This window comes from Homalodisca vitripennis, chromosome 1, assembly GCF_021130785.1.
Source record: "Homalodisca vitripennis isolate AUS2020 chromosome 1, UT_GWSS_2.1, whole genome shotgun sequence".
In the NCBI taxonomy this organism is placed as follows: Eukaryota; Metazoa; Arthropoda; class Insecta; order Hemiptera; family Cicadellidae; genus Homalodisca; species Homalodisca vitripennis.
This window is the reverse complement of record NC_060207.1, coordinates 146720557-146743232: the sequence shown is the minus strand read 5'-3', so window position 1 is coordinate 146743232 and position 22676 is coordinate 146720557. Positions and strand designations below refer to the sequence as shown.

General features: G+C 31.8%; 1 protein-coding gene across 1 annotated transcript in view; it reads left to right on the top strand.

Moving 5' to 3' along the window:
• Positions 1 to 249: 249 nt before the first annotated feature.
• The window catches only part of LOC124373425 (protein krasavietz), a 36219-nt gene continuing 13792 nt past the window's right edge, over positions 250 to 22676 (top strand). The window contains exons 1-5 of the mRNA XM_046831800.1: positions 250 to 396; positions 10149 to 10220; positions 14677 to 14853; positions 18053 to 18327; positions 21257 to 21390. Coding sequence (XP_046687756.1) covers positions 10160 to 10220; positions 14677 to 14853; positions 18053 to 18327; positions 21257 to 21390 — 647 coding nt within the window. The 5' untranslated portion in view covers positions 250 to 396; positions 10149 to 10159. The remainder of the gene's footprint in view (positions 397 to 10148; positions 10221 to 14676; positions 14854 to 18052; positions 18328 to 21256; positions 21391 to 22676) is intronic.

Below are 22676 nucleotides of genomic sequence, written 5' to 3'. Positions count from 1 at the left end.
TTTCACAATAACAAACCTAGGGCGAGTCTTTTTTTCAGTCAATGCAATCTAAGCTGCCCACCCGTCTCCCTCAAAACCTATGAATCTAAAACAGGAAAAAGACTCAGTTGTAGTACTGAACGAAAAACCAGAGATTTAAATTACATACATCATAAATCTTCTTTATTTCACTGAAAGGTTTATTTTAATATCCTTAAAATGAAAGTGATAGAGATGAATTATTGTTATTTAAATAATACTATATTTCATTGTGAAATAAGAGTTGCTTATTTGACTAGAAAAAAAAACAATTGACCGGATCTACCGTCACACGTTGCTCAACCCCTCCTTCCAACCTCAATAACATCAAGAAGACCCTCTTGAAGAAATTTTTGGTGCAAGTTAACAGGTTTCTTCGTAAGTTTCTTTTTTTAAATTTGGCTCATTTACATTCATATCATATTGTTTAATTTTATTGGGTGTTTGAATATATTAGAAGTAGTAAATGTTTTATACGTTACAGTTAATTTGGTTAACCTTGGCTACAAAAATCCAGGCTAGAATTTAGAATGAGTCATGGAACAGAAAGCTTGTTCTTGCCGTCAAGTAACCTTTGAAAATTATTTCACGGGTCATATTTTACTTTTCAGAACAATAAGGCGTATATTATTAGTAATTTGATTTGTATTTTACTAACCATATACATTTTAATTGTTAGTAATCTAAATAAGTTGAGCTGTCAAAAGTGGCAGTAAACAGGCTATGAGTCAATTCCATTTAACACAAAGCAACATTATAGATGATATTTATGACTATTTACATTTATAATAAAGTTGCTTGGTTATGCATACAGTAATTTCCATAGTCATAAATAATTTACAATGCATCATATAATAAAGTTTCTCAAAATGTTTATCATTGTCATTAGGCTAAAGTAGGCCTAATAAATTCTAGTAAACTTTCAACAAATGATCAGAGTACAATAAGTGGACTGGGTTTTTTATATCAATTAGTATAGTAATCGATACTTTGATACATAATATTCGTATATCGGTATCAACATATTTAATCGAAATAACAATGGTGTTTGACAAAAATAGTTAATATCGCTATGGAACTGAGGGTATTGATTGATAAAATTAAACCCTTTGACATGGTTACCTAATACTGTACATGATAATCCCTACGGTGGTAGTTTTTGAACTAATCTGGTACGATAACTCTGATGTTTAGTAAAAATGCAATATCTTTGCTAAATTTGGCTAAATACTCATGATTTTTTCACAAACATACATGTAAAGAAATGTATAATAGATGTGTAGTAATTGTTTTATTGTCATTTGACATGCATGTTAACATATTTATTACCTGTTAAAAGTTGATTTTGGTGTAATATTTGAAGCATGGCTTCATTTATAGAGTTAAGCCTTTTGTGGCTTAAATGATGTCTTTCTTTCCATGGTATCCCCTTGCCCTAATTCCTTTGTTTCCATTATTAGGCCCTGTAGGCCTATCTTAGCCGAACTGTTTTTGAGTAGGCCTAGTAGTAAAAGCTCGTTTTCAACGTTATACCATATATAAGTACAGGTAGGCCTACTTAATTAGTTGTAGGCCTAGATGAAAAGCATCCAAGAATGTCAATCATCACTTTTCTCACTATTTGTTGTTCCTTGCAACTTTACATAGTAAATAAACACTAACACTATTGTCAGACTCATTGTCCATTCAGCAGCCAATTTCAATATCTCGTGCTGTAACTACAACTAATTAACAATATCTGTTTTTACTACTAATTACACCATTAAAATCACAAACACTTTGTGTAATGAAAAATCAAATCCGCCAATGTAAAATGAGCAAATACCTGCCGGTAAACAAGTCATGCTGCTTTGTTTACTCACGCTGCCATTACTGCAGTCAGCCGATAACAGGCTGTTGAATATCGTACATTTTCAGACAAATAAAATAACGAGAACAAAAACAGAACAGCATCAATGTTCCTTGTTCTATTCCACAAGGTTGTCACATTTTTACTTGGTTGAAGTAGTTGGCGATTTTTCTTCAAGATGGAACCACATGATAGACTAATGGCAAGCGTTATATAAACGTCAAACCTCATAATGCGTTTGTGAGATGCTGTGTCCATACAACATCAAACCATGTCAAAGGGTTAATGGATATAATTATGCAATATTGTTTGTTATACTGGGTTGTCTTATTGTAGCCTAATATACCCATCTACATATATATAAGTATTATTTTGTAGGCTACATGTTTGTAATCAAAAAATTACAGTACGGATTAGTTGTTTAAAAAAAAACTGAAGAAGATTTATTAAAATGCAGAATAATTAAGAAGGTACATTTCACTATTCATGTGTATGACAAATGATCTGAAACACCCACCAGCCCTGTTTTTGTCATTTTGTAAGCTCAACTTAAAACAATCACAAAAGTTAAAATTTGTACTTCCGAAATACATATTAGTAGTTTTATTGCGGGTACATAATTGCCACATTTTTCATTAAAACTTAGGGTGTACAACTTAATGGCAATTCTCTACAATTGCTGTATCAGTTTCAATTTTGTTTAGGAAATATGTTTCAAAGTGAATGTTTCAAATTACATTTGAGATAACTTAAAAACAAATGTTGAAAGGATGAAATATAAAATAAAGGAAAAAATTTAATCAATCCTCTGTCCTCAAAAAATGGTTGTACTCAAAAACACAATGATGGTGCGTAACCAGAGAACGAGTGTATGCATGATTTAACTGCTAATAATTTGTGTTATAAGTACCTTAAGTAAGAATCCAAGTACTTTCAGACCACCTGAGGGCCAAGTGGGATAATGGGATTGCAGTTGTATGCCATCTTTAGACGTTAAAAAATACATACAGATACATCCTTCATTAATAACAAACTTTAATACTATCAGAGCTATATGTAATTGTGAAGTCTAGGCTATGTACAAAATATTTAAGAGTATGATTACAAATCTAGCACTTCACGTATTTCAAGTTTTTTGAGTTTTTTTTTGTAGCAAACCATTAACTATGTCATAATATTTTGTAACATTGGGTTTTATTATTTTATTTAGAATATAAGTTAATTTGTAAAAGTGAAATTGCTAGAATATTTCAAATACAGGTATATTAGATAAAAGACGCATGTTAAGACTCAATCTAATACATGACCAATGGCACATTTTTTGCACAATCTATGGATTTATCCAGAATATACTTATATTATAAACATTCTGTTGAGCAATATTTTATAAAATAAAATTAAAATTTTTAAACAGCAACATCATTATTTATGATGTTTTTTCAAATCACTGCAAAATTGTATGAAAAACTGGATTTCATGATACTGTTCAGAGGAAGAAACCTCTAGGTTATGCAATTAATGGTTAATAAATTTAATATTGTAAGGTGAAACTGCTGTATTTTGCTGTGAATCAAATAATTTTACTGTCTTAAACTAAAGAATTAGAAAGTAGGCTACAGGAGTGTGATATACTAATTTTAATTCAAGCTTATGATAAGTCTGAACTGTGAGAGGTTTTTGTGTAGTGTAAACATCCTCTCACCAAGTGGTTCAGGTTGCCAATTAATTTGTTGGGCCGTAGAGATAACGATAACGTTAGCTTTTGAGCTTATAACAGATAAGGCAACCCATCAAAGTTTTTTGTGTACATCAAATTATATAAACTTAACATTAGGTTAGTAATTTATGGGAGGCTGACTATTTTTATCTTGTTTGTCCTATATTTTTTGCAACTGATTAAGAAACTTGCAGTTCATTAAATGGATGTTAAACATTGTTTATTAATTAGAATAGTCTATAGCATCCGACCTGTAGCAGTCTATTGTAGGCATTTTGGTACTCTAAGAAAAACTAGTATTTAATAAATTGTTTTGATTGACGTAAGACTGTGAGTAGTAATTGATTTTGGTCTTATTAATCAGGAGACTGTAATGAAAAATTATTATTATGAAGCATACTGAGTGAGAAAACTGAACGGAAGTTTTTCCCTCTGCTGTTTTTCTGTGTATACTCTAGATAATATAGCGAGGTAGAGGGACAATTTTTTTATCTATTTGACCCATAAAGAAATTATAATGTGCCAGATAAAAATATTTGTAGAAAAACTGAAAATAATCAGTTGACGTTCTGCAAGATGTGTAATAAATTCAACTCAAACTTCATTCCTCGAAATGTGTATGATTTTGTTTCACTAATATCAGTGACCTAAGATATAAAAATAAATTTGCATAATCTTTTTATACAGTATAAAAGGCAAAGTCCTCACTCAATCCATGACTAATTCTTAATATCCCAATATCATCAGAAAGATGAAATTTTGGCTCATGTGTGCCTCATGACTTTAATAGAAAATCAAGAATATTTTTATAAATGTCAAAATATCTATTGGTGTTAAAATGGAGTTGCAATCCCTAAAAGAACTATATTTTGTTTCTTCACTTTCCGATGTCTCACAAAGATAACATTTGACACACATGTGCCTCATGCTCTCACACATATGCTCTCACAACAGAAAAAGAAGAGATTTCTCATACACCTCTATAGGGGCTGAAATTGGTTGCTACCCTTGAAAGACCTATATTTGGTTTTTTCAAATTCCTGCTGTACTTAAAAAGCAAAATTTTACACACATGTTTTATACTCTTAGGAGACTACCGGCACTGGAAATATCATAGACTGGAAGTAAATTACAATGTCTTTAAAGTAGTCACTTTTTGATTGAAATAGATTCTTAGACCAATGTACTTTCTTGATCGGGACTTCAACATACTGCTACTAAGGTGCTAGAAATACTCTAAACCGGTGTGACGATGAAATCCACCAAGGAGTTACTCCTCACTACACCCACCATGCTTTATAGCCAGTTCCCACCACTTACAGAAGCAAGAGAAGAAGATGGTGGACAACACACACACACACACACGCGCGCACACACACACACACACACACACACACACACACACACACGTGTCAATATACACTAGAATATGACATATAATACACCTGGTTTTATACCTGAGAAATTTTTTGTTGGGCTACCAAAGAGTTCAAAATTTTAATAAGTCCTAACACTTACATTTTTGTTGTGAAGTTACTGCCTGTGTGGAAACTGGTTTATTGGTAGTTTGTGTTCTGAATCTATTAGGAATGCAATGGACGAAACATCCAATGAGCATTAGAAAGTATACACAATCCAGACCATTGTCGACAATTTTGTGAGGAATGGAAGCACTAATTTCTGCTGATTTATTGTTTTTTCGAAACGTTGTGTTCAGTGATGAATGCAATTTTTTTATCAATGGGGCTGTAAACAATCACAACTGCAGGTTCTGGGACACAACAAATCACAATTTTTCCGTAAATCTTACACTGAATACCTAGAACATTTACATATGTGGGCCAGGATTTTTGGGAATCACATTTTAGGACCAGTTTTTATTAATGGGATTCTTAATGGAGAACAGTATTTGCAAAGGTTGCAAGAGTCAACTTTCCCCGTAATAACTACTGTTATTAGGGAAAATTAACATGAATTTGATGAAGACATCGTTCACTTTCAGCATGCACAAAAGTGCATGCAGTGATGGTGCCGCAGCACATTTTCACTGTGCTGTATGACATTTTCTAGAAACTCAACTATGTGGTCAGTGGATTGGTAGGTGTGATCTAATGAAATGGCCTGTATGGTCTACGGACCTTACACCCATGAACTTTTTTCTATGGGGTCACATTAATTCCATAAATTACCACCACCATTAGAAAACGTGAAGTTTTTAAAAAACAGGATTGTTAAAGCCTGCATTCAAATACCACTTCAGACTTTTTTAAATGTGAAGGAGGAGCTCACCCTACGCCACACTGCCAAATAGTAGGAGGACTTCAGTCTGAACATTTGATTTGGCAAACTTTACATTGGCATTTATTAAAAGTATTAGTCTTGTAACTCCAATTATTATTTTTGATGGGAAAGAGATAGCTATCTCTAGTTTTCATAATTCTGTTGAGTTTTTTATGCTTTTTAAAATAAGGGGTCACTTGGGATGGGTTTACATTTACAAATTTTTAGTTGCCCCCAAAATCTCCAAATGAAGCTTCATGTCCACATTGCATTTCTACCCAAAGATATAAATAAACTGTAGAACAAAATAGAGGGGAGGCGTGGTTCTGACTTTTTCCCCCTTATACATATATACTCTTTATACTTTATTTACCGACAGATTGTGACAATACTTTTAGTTTATTTTGGACACTCTAGGTGCCTACCTTTAGCAGGTTTTGAAGGCTGAGAATTGGTAGCGGTTGAGGAGATTTATATCCAGAAACCAAAGCTTACTTAAAATGGTTGGAATTAGGGTCAGTTTTGTCCACAACTTTATAATTATGATCTTCAGAGGGTTCTTTTATCTTTTTTGAGGCCTACTCGTTTCCTGATCAGCTACATCTAAATCAATTTTATAATCAGTTCCATGACCTACCTTATCATCGTCATCATCATCATCATCGCTATTGTTAGGGATATCTAGGCCTAGATCAGGTGGTGGAGGCAAATTGATCTCATAATCGCTGAATGTCAAATTTTTATCAAGTATATCACTGATATTATTTAATTTGTAATCCACTTGTACTTGCAGCCATAAGGAAAAAAAAATAGTACTAAACGAATAATTCATGCATTATTTCAACACTATAACCTTGTAACTCAATCCATAGTAATAAAAGTTAAGTATTTTCATGTTAAAATGGTCTTAAACTGATAGCATTATTTAATCGAACTTTACCCACATATGTACAATAGATAAAAAACTAAAACAATTGTATTACGACGAAAACAATAATGAGAGTACAAAGAAAAAAAAATACACTGTGGCTTGACTAGTTTGTTTACATTGGCAGACAATTCACTCAACTGGAATTTTTGTTGCTTGTCAACAAACCAGTAATAAAAATATTGCAAAAAAAATAGCTGCAATTTTGTTCCAAATAGTTTTATTCCTAGAGGTAGCACCATAATGCAGAGCCGCCAAACTAATCTCATATGTCAGCAAAATACGAGGGTAATTCGGAAAGTAAGGTCCGTTTTTTTATTTAAAAAAACCAAAACAGATTTTTTCAAAAAACTTGTTTTATTTGATTCCTGACATCAATCACTATTTTTCTACATAATTTCCACTTTTGTTTAAACACTTGTCATAACGATATACAAGTTTTTAAATGCCGGTGTCATAGAAGTCGGCCGCCGTCGTCGAGTGACGACGCAAATGCCGGTGACGTCGAGTGACGCCACTCCATCGACTGGCGTTTCATTTCTGGGGTTATGTGGGAAACCCATGTCTCGTCACCCGTCACAGTGTGATCTAAAAAGTTATCACCTTCCTGATGATATTGGATCAAAAATTCAAGAGCAATAGCCATTCTTCTTTTTTTGTGGTCCTCAGTAAGCAGCCTGGGAACCCAACGTGAGCACAATTTGCGAAAATCCAAAATTTCAGAAACAATTTTAAACAATGTGGTTCTACTCAAGATTGGAAATTCTATTGCTAATGAAGAAAACAGTGAATCGCCGATCTTCACGAATGTTTTCATCGACGGCTTTCACCAAATCTTCGGTGGTCACTGACGGCCGACCAGATCGTGGTTCGTCATGGACATTTTCCTGTCCATCTTTAAAAGCTCTCACCCACCTCCGCACTTTGCTGTCACTCATTGCATTTGGACCGTACACTTTATTTATCTGTCGATGAATATCCGCTGCTGAAACGTTCCTTGCTGTCAAAAACGGTATCACAGACCGTATTTTACAGTCGGCGGGACGTTCAATAGTTTTAAACATTTTAAAAAGGCACAGAAAACAGCAGACTAGAACGATTTCACTGCAAATGGCGTCGTTCTGCGCGCAATACATGCCGGGAGTCAGGGCGCATGCGCATTTCGCTGCTCGCTTACTGTTTGTCTGGTTAACGTGAATCGGACCTTACTTTCCGAATTACCCTCGTATGACATAATACGCCAGTCACGCAGCGCCCTGTGTTTAGTCCGCTAGTTGAATTACAGCAGAACAGGCAGTGTCTGTGTTTTATCTGAAAAGGAAATCGTGTGCAGAGCTGCCGGTTACTGCCCGTCTTTTATAATGTTATAAGTGGTTATATAATTAGGATTGATTTAGAAGCATGGATATAATATATAGTATTTGTAACTCACCGAATTATTTATATTTTTCACTTAACTCAATGTCTACTCCTCAAATGGCACTTACTTATCCTTTAGCTCTTATTTCATAATAAAATTTAAATAGAGAATATGAATGTTTCTTAAAAATAAGTTTTATGGAGAACAATGTTAGTTTGTATATATTGTATTTCAGATATGGATATTGGTAGATAGGCTATATAAAAATTTAACTAACTATTAAATACTCGAATTAGAAATGAAGTGAAAACACAGATTTTTAGGGAACAACAATACAAAATATTTTTATACAAATTAGTTTTAAGTTTCATTTTGATATTACTATGATGATTACAGGATTACTCGTCTTGCTCATGTATTTACAAACAAAATATTAAATAATAAACAATGCTGAAAATGTTTTCAATTGTGCTGGTTGTCTTGGCCATGAAGCTCTGTTATTATGTAACAGAACTTAAACCAGATATTAGAATATAAAAAGCATCCAAATTAGTTTTTTCAGAGAAAGTTTAATTTTAAACCCAGTTTAAAGGTTCCATCATTCTTTCTTTAATCCATTGATGGTCGATTCTTGCTATAGTAATGGTATGTCCAATTTATTTTTTTAATTTTGGTAATGCTTTCCCATTAAAATTCCAGCTGAGAGAGTTAAAATGAAACAAAACTGTAGGGTTTTTGACAGTTTAAAAACAACTTCTGCCCTCTAAAAAAGGAATATAATGAAAAACAAAAAGTGAAATAAAAAATAAAACAACAGCCACTTTAGGCCAAATGGCAAGTAAAAATGTGTAAGGAATTTTTTCATATTAAACTGAAATACCAAATTGATAGCAGTATTGATAGTCCGATAATTTGTGAATGTTTGTATGACCTAATTTATAAAGATGACCTCTGAAAAAGACAGCTTTAAAGCTGTTGGTTTGTGGTATTATAGGAAAGAATCAACTATTTAAATTTAAAAACAAATAGAAGAGATATAAACAAAACACTTTATTCTTTGAAAATAAAATGATGTCTAGTTGGGATTGAATGCCTTATTTACTATATAAAAATGTCATAGACGTGATTGAAATACTACAATGTAGTCATAAACTAGTTCATCAAGCAGGGAATTTTTCCTCAAAAATAAAATATTTCGAAATAAAGCATCACAAAAAAGTGATGTTGACAATATGAAGAGTTATCAGCCAGTTTTATTTGATTCCATATTTTTCAAAATTATTTGAAACATCCCGAGGTTCTATTGACTGTTTTGAAAACAAACAATATTCTACAAAGATCTAAATTTGGATTTAGAAAAGGGTTTAATATCCAAATGTCAAGTGAAAACTGTGGACTGTGTTGCAGATGTCTTGGTCAGATCTCAAAGGTCTGTGAGAGTATTGTATAATCTATCCAGGGCTTTTAATTGTTTCTTGATATTTGAATTTAAAGTTAGATGAATTGTACAGTGAGGGAAAACGAGCTTAAAGCAAGCCTATCAAAGAAAGCTTTGTCAAAAAAGTTTACTTTGATAAGAAATAACAATGTTCTGAATTGCTTATTCAACAATTAGAGATGAGTACTATGTAGGGCTCCTAAATTAGTATTATTTCAGGAACTCTAGGGTACTCTCTTGTATTGTGTAGTGTTCAGATTTAAAAATAACGTTCTGTGTAATTAATTTTTTTAGAAAAGTTTTTACCGGTTTCCTAGTCATTTCCTGAAAACAGTAGATCTTCATTAGGAAGACCATTAGAATAAGGGGAAGAGCCGGTATAGTGCAAGGTGACAGTGCTTGTAACTGTAAGTCTGGGCAGGATTAGAGCCTGCCCTACTCTTTAACTTAAATATGAACCTTGGACTATGTGGTCTCCAGGTCTTCCCTTATTAGTATCGATATTGTTATTGTTTTGTTGAATATACAGTAAATTAAATTACATATTTCTGTTTTCAGCCAGTTATTGTATGAGTCAAAAAATAGAAAAGCCAGTACTGCAAGGTCAGCGCATTAAGACCAGAAAAAGAGGTAAGTTCCAGTCATTATACAAGTGGATTGTATGTTGTCAGATAGACCAAGGGACGTTTCATGTTAATAGCATAGTTTGTTGTGTAACTATTTATTGGCAGTCATAGTCATACATGTGTTTATTTCTCTGGAAAACTGAAATCCTGGTAAGTTTTGTATTACCAAATCATTGAATTCTCTTTTCGTGGCACATTTATGATTATTATAATAAACAATTTTCTTAGATGAGAAATTCATATAAAAATCAGCAGTTTTCCTACTTGAGTGTCAGAGTCTATTAACAATGAATGTATTGATTTCCTTACTAGTCTTGAAATGGTAATTCTATATAACTGTAATCGTAGAGTTATGTTTAAATTAAAATGTAGTAATTTTAACAAACCAATAATTTAACCCTTCGCTCGTAACAAATAAATCCATTAAGTTAAAAGCTAATTTTTAGTATAACTAAATTATAAAAGGTGAAAGCAAAAAAGGATTTAACAGGGCATTTTACTTAAATTTAGCGTATTTATTGATAAAAATAAAAAAAACTATTTCAAATAAATTAAAATTTCATTATAAAATGTAATTAAGCTAAAAAAGATTTTACTATAAATCAAGATAAGTATATTTTAAACTAATGACAACACTACCACTTGATGAAAAATAATAACGAGATTCGTAGTAGACGCATGCGCGGGCTCACGCTCGTAACAACCGAGGAAGCAGTAATACACGCCACGGATATGTTTGGTTATGGCTCTGTAGGAGATGCAGAACTGACAAGCAGGTAGTCAGAGTTAGATAAAGGGCACTCCCCCCCCCCCCCCAGTCGCAGAGTGAAGGTGGTTTATAAATACTTCCTTGGCAACCTCAGTAAGCACAGAGCGTGCACCGGGCATTTCGAAAGCATTTTGTGAACTAAAACTCTCTCAAGAGACAATCTTTATTGGATATAACTGTATTTGGCATTTCGATCAAAGTCCATCATTCAAATATAACTGCCTACGGCATGGGAAGGGTTAAAAAGTTTTATATATACAATATGTTTGCCATCGCTCTTTTACACTAAATACTGTCATAGTTGAAAATCTAACACACACAGTTCACTGAGTTAACTTAAATTCGCTCGAATCACGTCAACTAATCAAAATGATTTAGATATTTTAGTAGTGCTTGTAGATATTCTGATACAAAAATTGGAAGATAAGTAACTCAAACTACCATACAACAATTATTCTCAGGGTTAATAGTCTGTAATGTGCTGTCAATGTAACACCTTTCATCATGTAGGACTGACATTGATCAACTCAACAAAGAACTTATTTCCAGATGTAACAGGCTACCCGTGAAAGCATTGAATTGTACCAGGTTCTTTGATTGTTTTGTGCCAGGTGTGACGAAATATTTAAAAGATTGTGGGTTGCCAGTTAAAGCTGTCCTACTAATTGATAATGCTCCTTCACATCCGCCTGCAGATGTGCTGGTCAGTGGGGACATCACCGTCAAGTTTTTGCTGCCTAATGTAACAGCGCTATTACAGCCCATGGACTAGGGGTTCTCAAGAAAATCAAGAAGGTTTACAGAAGACAGATGCTAAGCACAATCATTGACAATGAAGGAGAACACGGTGTAGTTTTTGAGATTCTCAAAACATTTAATGTGAAAACTGTAATGTACATGATTGCAGAATCTTGGGAACAAGTGACTAGAATCAGCTGAATTAAATCTTGGAAAAAACTGTGGAAGGGTGTATACGACTTGCCTGAAAATATAATTCAACCAGTGGGGAACTGTAATATGGAAAATGACTCTCCAGACGATGTCCAGCCCCAAGAACTTATGGATATGTTCCAAAATATTGATGGCTGCTCTGAAGTCGATGAAAATGACATTACTCTGTGGTTAGGGGCAGTCAATAACGGAGGCTATGAGCCACTTACTGACGAGGAAGTGATCGCGTCGTTTTTACCTGATGCTAATGAATCAGACGCTAAGGAGGCAGACGGGGACATTGAAGATCCAGTGATGAGTCATGAAGATGCAGTGACCAAACTAAACGAACTAATGGTTTATTTCGAGCGGCAGGCAGAAACATCGCCGACTGAATTGCTTATGTTGAAGAGACTGCGGGATCGCACAGCACGCAAGCGGCAGACGACATTGGCACAACCAAAGCTGACTGAGTTTTTTACCAGAAAATGAACAGTTATAAATGTACTGTAAGGATTAATAATAATTAAACGTGCATATGTTTGATGTTTTTACAATTACAGTATAATGGAGTTTATCTGTAAGTACAGTATACCGTATTTTATTAATTTTTACCTAATTCTCCGGCTAACCCGGATTTTCGTTAACCCGGATCGGCCGTGGTCCCGATTAATCCGACTTATCGAGGTTCCACAGTATTGCACTAAAATTATTAAAGTGTGTAAATTTTAGTTTATATCTCAATTAGTCCATCAAGCTTGGGAACCGGAACGAATAGGGGTTTCTGGATGAGAGGTGATAACAAACTAAGTAGGGGTAGGTATAATGGCAGGGGATGACAGGGTTATTAACATTCATGTGAGAATTTGAGCAAAAAGATTAGTTAGGTCTATCAAAAATAAAGAGTGGTGAGAATGCACCATGTAAAGTGTTATAATATAACAAATATTATAACCTAAGATAGCCAATTTATTCTTCATTTTCTTTAGTTTCAGAAAGTATATAATGGTATTCAGGTTCTCTTGGAGATAACTTATATATATATATATATATATATATATATATATATATATATATATATATATACTTATATATATTGTACACAAACAGCTAAATTTGTTACTATGAGTATAATTATGTTTTAAAATGTAGAAAAATATAATTCATACAGTAAATTTTCCAAAATACACAAAAATTTAGAGAATTATGTGCACTGCAAAATGATAATTAAATTATTACCTAGTATGTTGCAAATTTAGGTTCTTTAGGTGCATAGGCTTAAAGTGGTGTTAAGAGTGACAGGTTTTGAAAATTCAAAAGTTTCTTCCTATGTAAATTTTGGTATGGAAATTTAACTGATCATATCAATTTTACAATAAGTAAAAACTAATTGTGAACTTTTGTTGAACTTAGTTTGGGGCTTCAGAAAGTATAAAGGGAAACCTAGGTATCACTGTCGAATGCCAGTTAAAGATTAAGAGTTTTAAGTACTTTTTTCTGCTTTTCGTCATTTTGGTAACAATTTATACCTACCAGTTAAAATTAGTGTTGTGAGTGCATTTTAAAGTGTACTACTTATTTTATTATATCAGAATAGACAGAAAAGACGTGTTTTGTGTTATTTTACTTTGTAATGCAATATTAAATTGTTGATGCACTTCCATAGAAGCGGCCATTGCCCTGCTACATAAAATAATATGGTTTACTGATTTTGTAATATTTTTAGCTACCAAGCATTAGTGATCAGCTTTTTGGAATTTTTTATTTTACTGATTGGTACCATCAAGGGATGTTTCTATTGGCACACTGATGATGTCAATAGGCATTACTGTTAGGCTATTCAACTAGTAGTGCCCTTTAAGAAATAAAAAATTTTGCTTTAAAGAATTTTAATTGGGTTTTGTTTTTTAATTTAATTTTTAATCAATTTCCTTTTGAAAAACAACAAACTTTGTGAAGTGACTGTAATAATTAGTGTGCATTGTGTAATTCAGACTATTTTGCAGTGTCATTATTGTTTTAGTCAATAATATTAAACATACTTTAATTTTACCGTGCATGTTATATAAATGTGTAATGTTCATTATAAATACAAAATATATAGCGTTGAAATTTTGAAAATTATGATTCATATGAAGAAATGTATATATAATAGGCTACATGTAGGTTTTTAGTAAATATGTTTTCAAAAATACTTTTAAGTACGTTTGTAAAACAGTTGAAGTTAGCCTGCAAATATTTCAGAAATTTTCAGCTTTCAGTCCAAGGATTAGTACATGAAAACACGTGCTTAGATATTTTATGTGAAGGCATGCACTACAGGAATTTACTCACATTTTAAGATAGTCTCTGACCTCTTAATATAAATCCTTTTAACATAAAAATATTTTTGAGTATTGTGTGGTATCTCACCTTATATTGATATTAGATTATAATATTTTATGAATTGTATCCAAACATTATGCAAAATTGTACTTTCATGTATTTGCGTAATATTCAAGTAAATACAGTGTACATATACACATTTGACTTTTAATACAAATTAAAAACAGGAAATAGATAACTCGTTAATTTCCAAACCAGTTTTATAGCCATGTCAAAGACTTGAAGGAACTCTGTGTATGTATGTATGTATAGGATGCCTACACAACTTATAATATGTTGTCTTGTATATTCACAGAAAACTTATTCAGTTGATAAAGTAATTTATGACTGGAATCACTTAAATAAACTATATGATCACAAAAAACTTATTTTTCAGATGAAAAAGAAAAATACGACCCTACTGGCTTTCGTGACTCGATCATACAAGGACTGGACAAGGCTGGAACTGACTTAGAGGCAATTTCTAAATTTTTGGACACAGCAGGATCTAAGCTTGATTACAGGCGATACGGTGAAGCTCTGTTTGACATTCTCATTGCTGGTGGACTTTTAGGTTTGTTCATTCATACATTATCGTTTTAAAATGTAATAGATTTTTATCATTATATTTTATTATTATTTACATTCTGTTTTTATTATTATGTTATGAACTTTTGAATCAACTGTTCATTGTGTTATAGTTCCTTGTCTATTCTTTATAAATAAAACATGGAACATGAAACTTTTACAGTGGGTAAATTAAATTAAACTTTTCTGATTCAAAATCTCATTTTTTGAAATTTCACTACGGACCCTTTTGCAGAACAATTAATTCAAATTTTGATTTGGATGATAAAAAATTGTTATGTTCTTTTTTAAAGTTGATTTCTTTATGTTTGTAAGGGAGGACCTCTCACTGTCATGCCACTTACTTTATACTTTGTTTATTGTAATCGTTAAAGTTGTTTATAAGTGCTTATAAGTGGAGTATAATATCTTGTGAAATATTTTTCTAAAATATGTTTTTATGTCATGGAGTTAGTGGAGATTTATAATAAAATTAAAGTAATTTTGGCAGGCTCTTTTTAAAACACTAGTTTAATTCAAATTTGTGGATAATTCCAATTTTTTTTACTTGTTTTAGATTAGAATGATTAAAGTACCTTTATGTTATTCATGTTTTATAACAATATACTCTTAAAACTATGTTATCACAGCAAAATAAAGCACACAGTACAGGGTCATTCACTAGATTTGCAAAAACTGTAAAAATAATGAAAAACTTCATATAAACATGCGTCCGGTAATGTTTTGTTAGCGAGTTACGGCTAGCGAAAGACTACCCGGATTTTAGCTCACCATGGAAAACGAGGCATTCCTGAAATTCTGATAAAATAGATTTTAGAGCGAATTATATCGTTTCTTATTATTTATGACCTCATAAATTGAATAAAACAGGTCTCAGAACTTTAAATTAGGTAGTTTTGACAAACAGTGGTCAAATGCAAAAGAATGGAATGAAAAAACACATTTATCATCTTTGAGCAACAACAACTTAGTTATTTAACGAAGAAACAGAAAACATTAAATACGTATAATTATACTTATACGAATAATTTCCCTCATGGGAATTAACTTTGATCTTGTGAATGTTCTCCTTCATCCATCTCCACATGCAAAAATCCAAAGGTGTATGATCTGGTTGGCCAGTGTATAGGACCTTCACAACCGATCCATTTATTTGCTAACTGTTGATTCAAGTAGATGGAAACAATATTTTTAAAAATGTTGTGATACGCTATCATGTTGGAAGTACAGCTGGTGTTGTGTCATGTTGCAAGAGGAACATCTTCCAGCAATGTGGAATTCTCAAAATTATTAGAATTCTACAATTCTCAAATCATATCATTGTTGAATTGCTACTTATTGTATTGCCAACTTATGAAACAATAAAGTGTTCTGTAAAACATCATTCTGTGTTTTTAAATCAAATTAAATCAAGCCATACAGTATGTCAGCAGCACCTGAATGCACTGCTAAAATCAATCTACTCTATGAAATAATTGTTTATTTAAAAGTTGAAACTTAACTTGCTTAATGGGTGATTAACAAAGTTATTATTAGTTAAATGTAAAAAGTGTATTGTGTACGGTTATGAATATAAAATTCATTTAATCAAACATCTATTCGATTTCTGTGTACTTTATTTAAACAGTTTTGTTCAGAATAAAATGTCTTACAAGTTTGATTAAAAATTTGGATCTGTTTCTTTGTGAAATAAAGTTATCATTGCACAAATATGAAAAATGTGTATTTTCACTCTATTTCTCACATTTGACACGGGTTTTGTCAAAAATTACTAGTTTGCAGTTCTGGGACCTATTTTATTAAATTTAAATTTATTAATTATAAGAAACAATTGAATTTGCCCCTTAATTTACTTTACCAGAATTTCTGGAAGACCTCAGTTTACATGGTAAGCTGAAATCCGTAACTTGCTAACAAAGCATTTCTGGCCCATGTTTATATAAACTTTTTTCATTATTTTTATATGTAGAATGGGAGATGAGCTCCTACAGTTTCTACATATCTGAGTGAATCACCCTGTATGGTTAAAGAAATACGTATCTATCTTTTACAGCCAGAAATACAATTTCATAATTTCATTGTTTACATATTTAGAAATATTGTTAGTTGAGGTGAATTGCACTGAGTAAAATGGGTTATATTGAACCCTTTAATATGTTTCTATTTATTATTTATTTATATAATTTACTTATTTTTTGTTGTTGTATTCCCTAAATAATTTGAAGCAAGTAAAATTTGGTATAATATTGATGTTAAAGACCCTTTGGTGAATTGGTATATTTAATTGTAAATGATACTTATCACATTGTGTTGTGTTGATTTCAGTTTATTTTAAGAATGTTTAATTTTTAATTATAAAAATAATAGTTTTATTATTTACGATCTGAGTTAATAAATGTAATGTTGGTGTTTGTAAAGTGAACAATGTGAATATAGTAAAATTAGTGTTGTGCAAATTTTGTTTCACACAGATGTAGACCTTACATAAATGTCAACTTAAGGTTAGCATCTTCTATGTAACAAACATATGATTTGTTGAACTATCAAAACTGTATACGCATAACACAAATTATAAAGTATCTTATTAAAATTAAATTATAAAAAGTAAGTCATATTGCGACCTCGTGTCGTCACGACCGGAAGAAGGCACCTTTCCAGAGGACTAATAATTATCTGTGGATCCACCATTAGATTTCCCCTATCCAAACCCAACCAGCTTTGATGAGAAAAGATAAACTAATAATTTAGATACGGTTCCGAAAGTTCCCTATTATACTTAAACCTAGACAATGTACATACACTTCTACCCGGTCTACTCTACCCAATAGCCGCACAACGACTCCGACACAACAGCCGCTATCAGCTAGCTAACCTAGGCAGGAATCATCCTACCAGGACCTGTCCAGTAGAATTCCAGATAGTAGTAGGCTCCCATTGTTAAAGCTAAAGGTCGGCATAACTGGCTATCGTGTTCGTGGCTACTGATCGATTACGCGCCAAATTCAAATATATAGTGGCATTCATCGCAATATTTCAGTCAAAATTGGTAAAGGAAGTCATGCAGGAAGTAGGAAGGTATTAATTGCTTATATAAAAACGTCAAATGGTTAAAATAGATAGTGTAGCATTTAATTCTGTAGTCTTTTCTTCATTAAAGTATTGAGATGAATATTGATGGTTTGCAGTACCCGGAGGGTCTATCGCTCAGGATGGAGACAAGCTGTGCAAGACCAAGGCCTGTGTGTTCGAGGCTCCTGCTGACATGGCCTCAATGCGCAACTACGAGCAGGTCTTCATCAAACTCATGCGCCGTTACAAGTACTTGGAGAAAATGTTCGAGGATGAGATGAAAAAGATTTTAGTTTTTGTAAAAGGGTTCAATGAACAGGAACGCATAAAATTAGCTCGTATGACTGCCTTATGGATCTCCAATGGTTCAGTACCTCCTACAGTGCTACAGGTTAGTATGAGGCATGGTACTATTTTTAGTATTATAATTTACAAGGTCATTAATGATGTATTGGATAATATTGAGCAAGTGTGAATAAATTTACACACATTTATTTACAGTTGCACACTTTCATACACTATCTTATTTAGGGCGGTTTGTTATTTATATAGTAGTCTGGGTCCACATTAAAATCCTTAAGGGAGTATAGTCTAAAATGTTATATGTTGATTATTAGGTAGTGTAAAGTTTGTTATGTATTTGTTGCTGTTTTGTTAAAATAATAAGATGAATATATTTTATATATGGTCTAGTGTACTCACATATGTCACATGGCATAACATTGGGGGAAGGGTGTGCTAATGTGCATATCCAAAGGCGTTTCATCCTTAACCCTGGAACTGGCCATCATTTTTCCCAAAATGGCAGGCACTTTTTGGTGATTTTGTAAGGGTTTTTGTATTTTAATCACTGCTCATCTATTTTTTAAGATACAAATATTTTAAAAACATCAATGTCTTTAGAAATAAATGCAGTTTCCCAAAAAATATTAAAGATTGAATCATTTAATATATTTTTATTTTTTTACAGATTAACGTAAAAATATTAGTAAAGAATAAATTTTTCTCAAAATGTATAGCACCCTCTCAGGTAATATGAAAGTTTTTAGAATAATTCTAAAATATACAAAAGTTTGCTTATATACCTCAGTTACAAATTACAAAAAAAATATTTAGGTAAAAGAAGTTTATTGGTACTTTTGGATAATATATCTATAAAAACTACAAAATCTGAAAAAAGTTTGTATAGCACTATTATGTATACCATTGTGACATTTTGGAATCTATTGGATGAACAAATATTTTTTTCTAAGAGATAAATATATGTAGAAGAGAAAAATATGATATTTATAGAAGTTTACATTGTATAAGATATTTTTATGTGGCAACAAAACTTTTTTTCTATTTTTACAAAAGTCAAAATTGTGAAATAAATGCCTAACTTTTTTAGCTAACAATTTTTCTTTTCATCCAAATATTATTTATAAAGATAGAACGTTTATTGAAGTTTACAAAAATGTAAAACAATGTATTTTTATCTCTATTATTTTTTTTGTTAAAAAAATAAAACAAGCGATGGACATAGAAATAAAACGCTAATTCCTTCAGAAAAAGTAAAAAATTTTTTTTTTACTTTTATAATAAATACCTTTGCATAAATTTAAATCAAAATTTTATTTTAATTAAAATTAAATTGTCTACAAAATAATAAAACACTGAACCTATGTGAACATAGGCTTATTTTCAGTTTCACAAAAATCCAACCTATTCCCTAAAACTTAACCTAACCTCTACATTTTTCACTTCACTAATTAAAAAAAAAAAAAAAACAACAAACAAACTTTTATTTATACACACTAAATAACGAAAAGTATAAAATATCCAAATAAATAGCAAGCAATACACTAATACCCGGCAATGACGTAATAACAACAAAGAAATCAACACGGCAACCATGCGATGCGTTGTTTTTCTCTACTGGCTGAGTCGGTGATTGCGCAATAGTACAAAAATAAAATACTAGTTTATAGTCTTCGTTGTCTATTATACTGTTGCTTAGATCAATTCTTCTTCTTTGTTTTGATATGATTTTCACTATTTCCAGACAACGATAAAGTAACAAAAATAACAAAAATTTAATGAAGCTATTTTCGACGCATTAGGCATTTTGGGATTTTACAAAACACGAGCTTTTCAAACGCTTATTTTATAAACATTTATTTTCCTACTGGCTATTGAAAAGATGTTTCTGAAAGCCAAGAATACACTGTTTTCAATGACGACACTTACGATCGTGTAGAACGTAAACTCACGATAGGGAATTTTTACAAACATACGGTAATTTTAGCGTGTTCGGAAATTACGCAAACAAATGGCAATCGGAAATGTGAACATCCAAGTTTAGAATTTATATAATGAAAGATTTAACTTAACTATAGAGCGTTTTATGATATAATATGAAACCTTCAATCTTTATCTTTAGATTTACGTATGTTTTACTTCAAACAAAGTAAAAATAGACTTGCTGTGAGAGATCATATTACGACATAGTTAATGCGTCGAAAATAGCTTAGTGCCATTTTGAAACTGTAGTTAATGCGTTGATAATCGCTTAAAGCCAGTTGCAGGGTTAAAAGAAGGCATTATGAGTCATAGCAAAAATAGAAATCAGAAAACTTGATTTGTTAACCTTCCGAGCTCTCTAGATATTGATGACCATCCTGTATTGACGTTACAAATGTGAGGTGACGCGAGGCAGGGACATTCATGAGTACAATACCAGAGGGCAGAATGCGTTTAGGTCTGCGCAACACAGACTACAGGCTTATAAAGGTCTGCCATCAGAGGTTGGAGCTAAACTGTTCAACAAGCTGCCCTTATACTTGCGTGCTGAAAATAGGAAACCACTGTTTAAGTAGAAGCTAAGGCGCCTAATGGTGCATGGAGCCTACTATTCTGTTAGTGAGTCTGCGGATTATGAGGATTTATCAATTCTGTTGGCTTGGGGGTGCCGTTGTGTGTAGCACTTTAGCTTTTTACCTTGCAAACTTTTTACATTCTTTGTTTACAATTTTATATGTATTATTCAATTGAATGTTATTTTTTTAAGGGTACTTATTTGTTAATTGTATTATTTTGTTAATTTTACTTATATTCTTATATATTTTAATCGGTATGACGTAAAGCCATACAATAAAGTAATTGTCTACGGCAATTATTTATTATTATTTTCAAAGAAATCAATATTCTTATTTTTGTGCTTTAACTCGTTGTGTAAATTTCCTCACAAAATCTAATAACTTTGAACTTCTTAAAATAGGTTCTTGAATATATGTTAGATATACAAGTTATTTGTGGCTGAAGCAATCATTAATTTGCAGGTGTTAATCAACGAACATCTTGTTAAAGATAATATCGCTCTTGATTTCCTGATCGAAGTGTTTGTTACCTGGAAACAAGAGAAGGGACTTCAAAGTTTGATGACTGCTCTAAAGAAAGGCGGCCTAGAAGGAAGGTCAGTACACTTGGTTTATCGCCATTTATTACATCAAGAAAGCTAATCCAGAATTTTTTAATACCACAAACAAATGTTAGCAGATATTGTGGTGGTTAAAATTAATGATGAATTAAAGCTGAATCCCTAATCTCGAATCCACCTAATCATCCACAAAGATTTGAATTTGTCAATCGATCGACCGGATTCTACAGTAGAAATTGTGATATCTGCTACATCATGAATTATTTGGTTGATCGACAGATAATAAACACAAATTATTGATCGCTGAGAAACGTGTTTTTACTGTACTTGTAAATAGCTAACGTAATTATCAAAATATTGTAATGTTGTAAATAATATGCTTGCAATTCTGTGTTTATGTACATTCACTGCCATGAATCAGCTGTTTCTATTTGCAGAAGGCAGCTAAAATAGCTTGTATGCAAATTACGGATCGCTTAATATGTTTTTGCCCAACTTTGTATTTGAAAATTTGTAAATAGATAACCTAACTGACAATTTATCGTGCTTTTGTAAATAATATTTTGCTTTCAGTTACTATTTTCTATATTTACGTTCATGCATTGTGGAGAGTGTGCTGCATCATTTCACAGATAATCGCTGATTATTAGTATGTAAATTACCAATCTCTAAAACAGTGTTTTTGTTGTATTTTGTTTATGAAAAACTGTAGATAGATAACATAATTGACAAATTATCTTGCTATTGTAAATATTATTTGCCTTGCAGTTTTAATTTTTTTTATGTTTGTTCAATTCCATGCTGTGTCTGTACACAAATGTCAGCTGTTTGTTGAAAAGCAACTCATTTTTTTCACTTTGCAATTTTTTAGTTATTTAAATATTTCTTTTACGTATTATATTGTTTGTGATTTTTATATTTTTTTAGTTTAAAATACCTTTGAATAAGTGACGCAAATCATGTCTATATTTTTTTCAGACTAAAAGTTATTTTAATCTATAAAATTATCATATTCAAATTTATCATATTTAAGTACGAGTTAAGGGATATAGCCTAGTTCTGAAAATAGCTTTTCTCAGAATCTCTGCAAATCTCTTTACAATAGAGTGGTATTCTGCGTAATTTTTATATTATTGGACCCTTATTCTTCAAAGGTTTAAGAATGGAGGAAAACGTTTGATGATTAAATATATATATATATATTTATATATATATTTAGGTCCAAAAAAGCTATTATGATTCAAAATTTGAGTATCAGCAATCAATTTTTTTAAGCTTTTGATAATCAAATTTGAAACTTGAAAATACTGGATGTACCCATC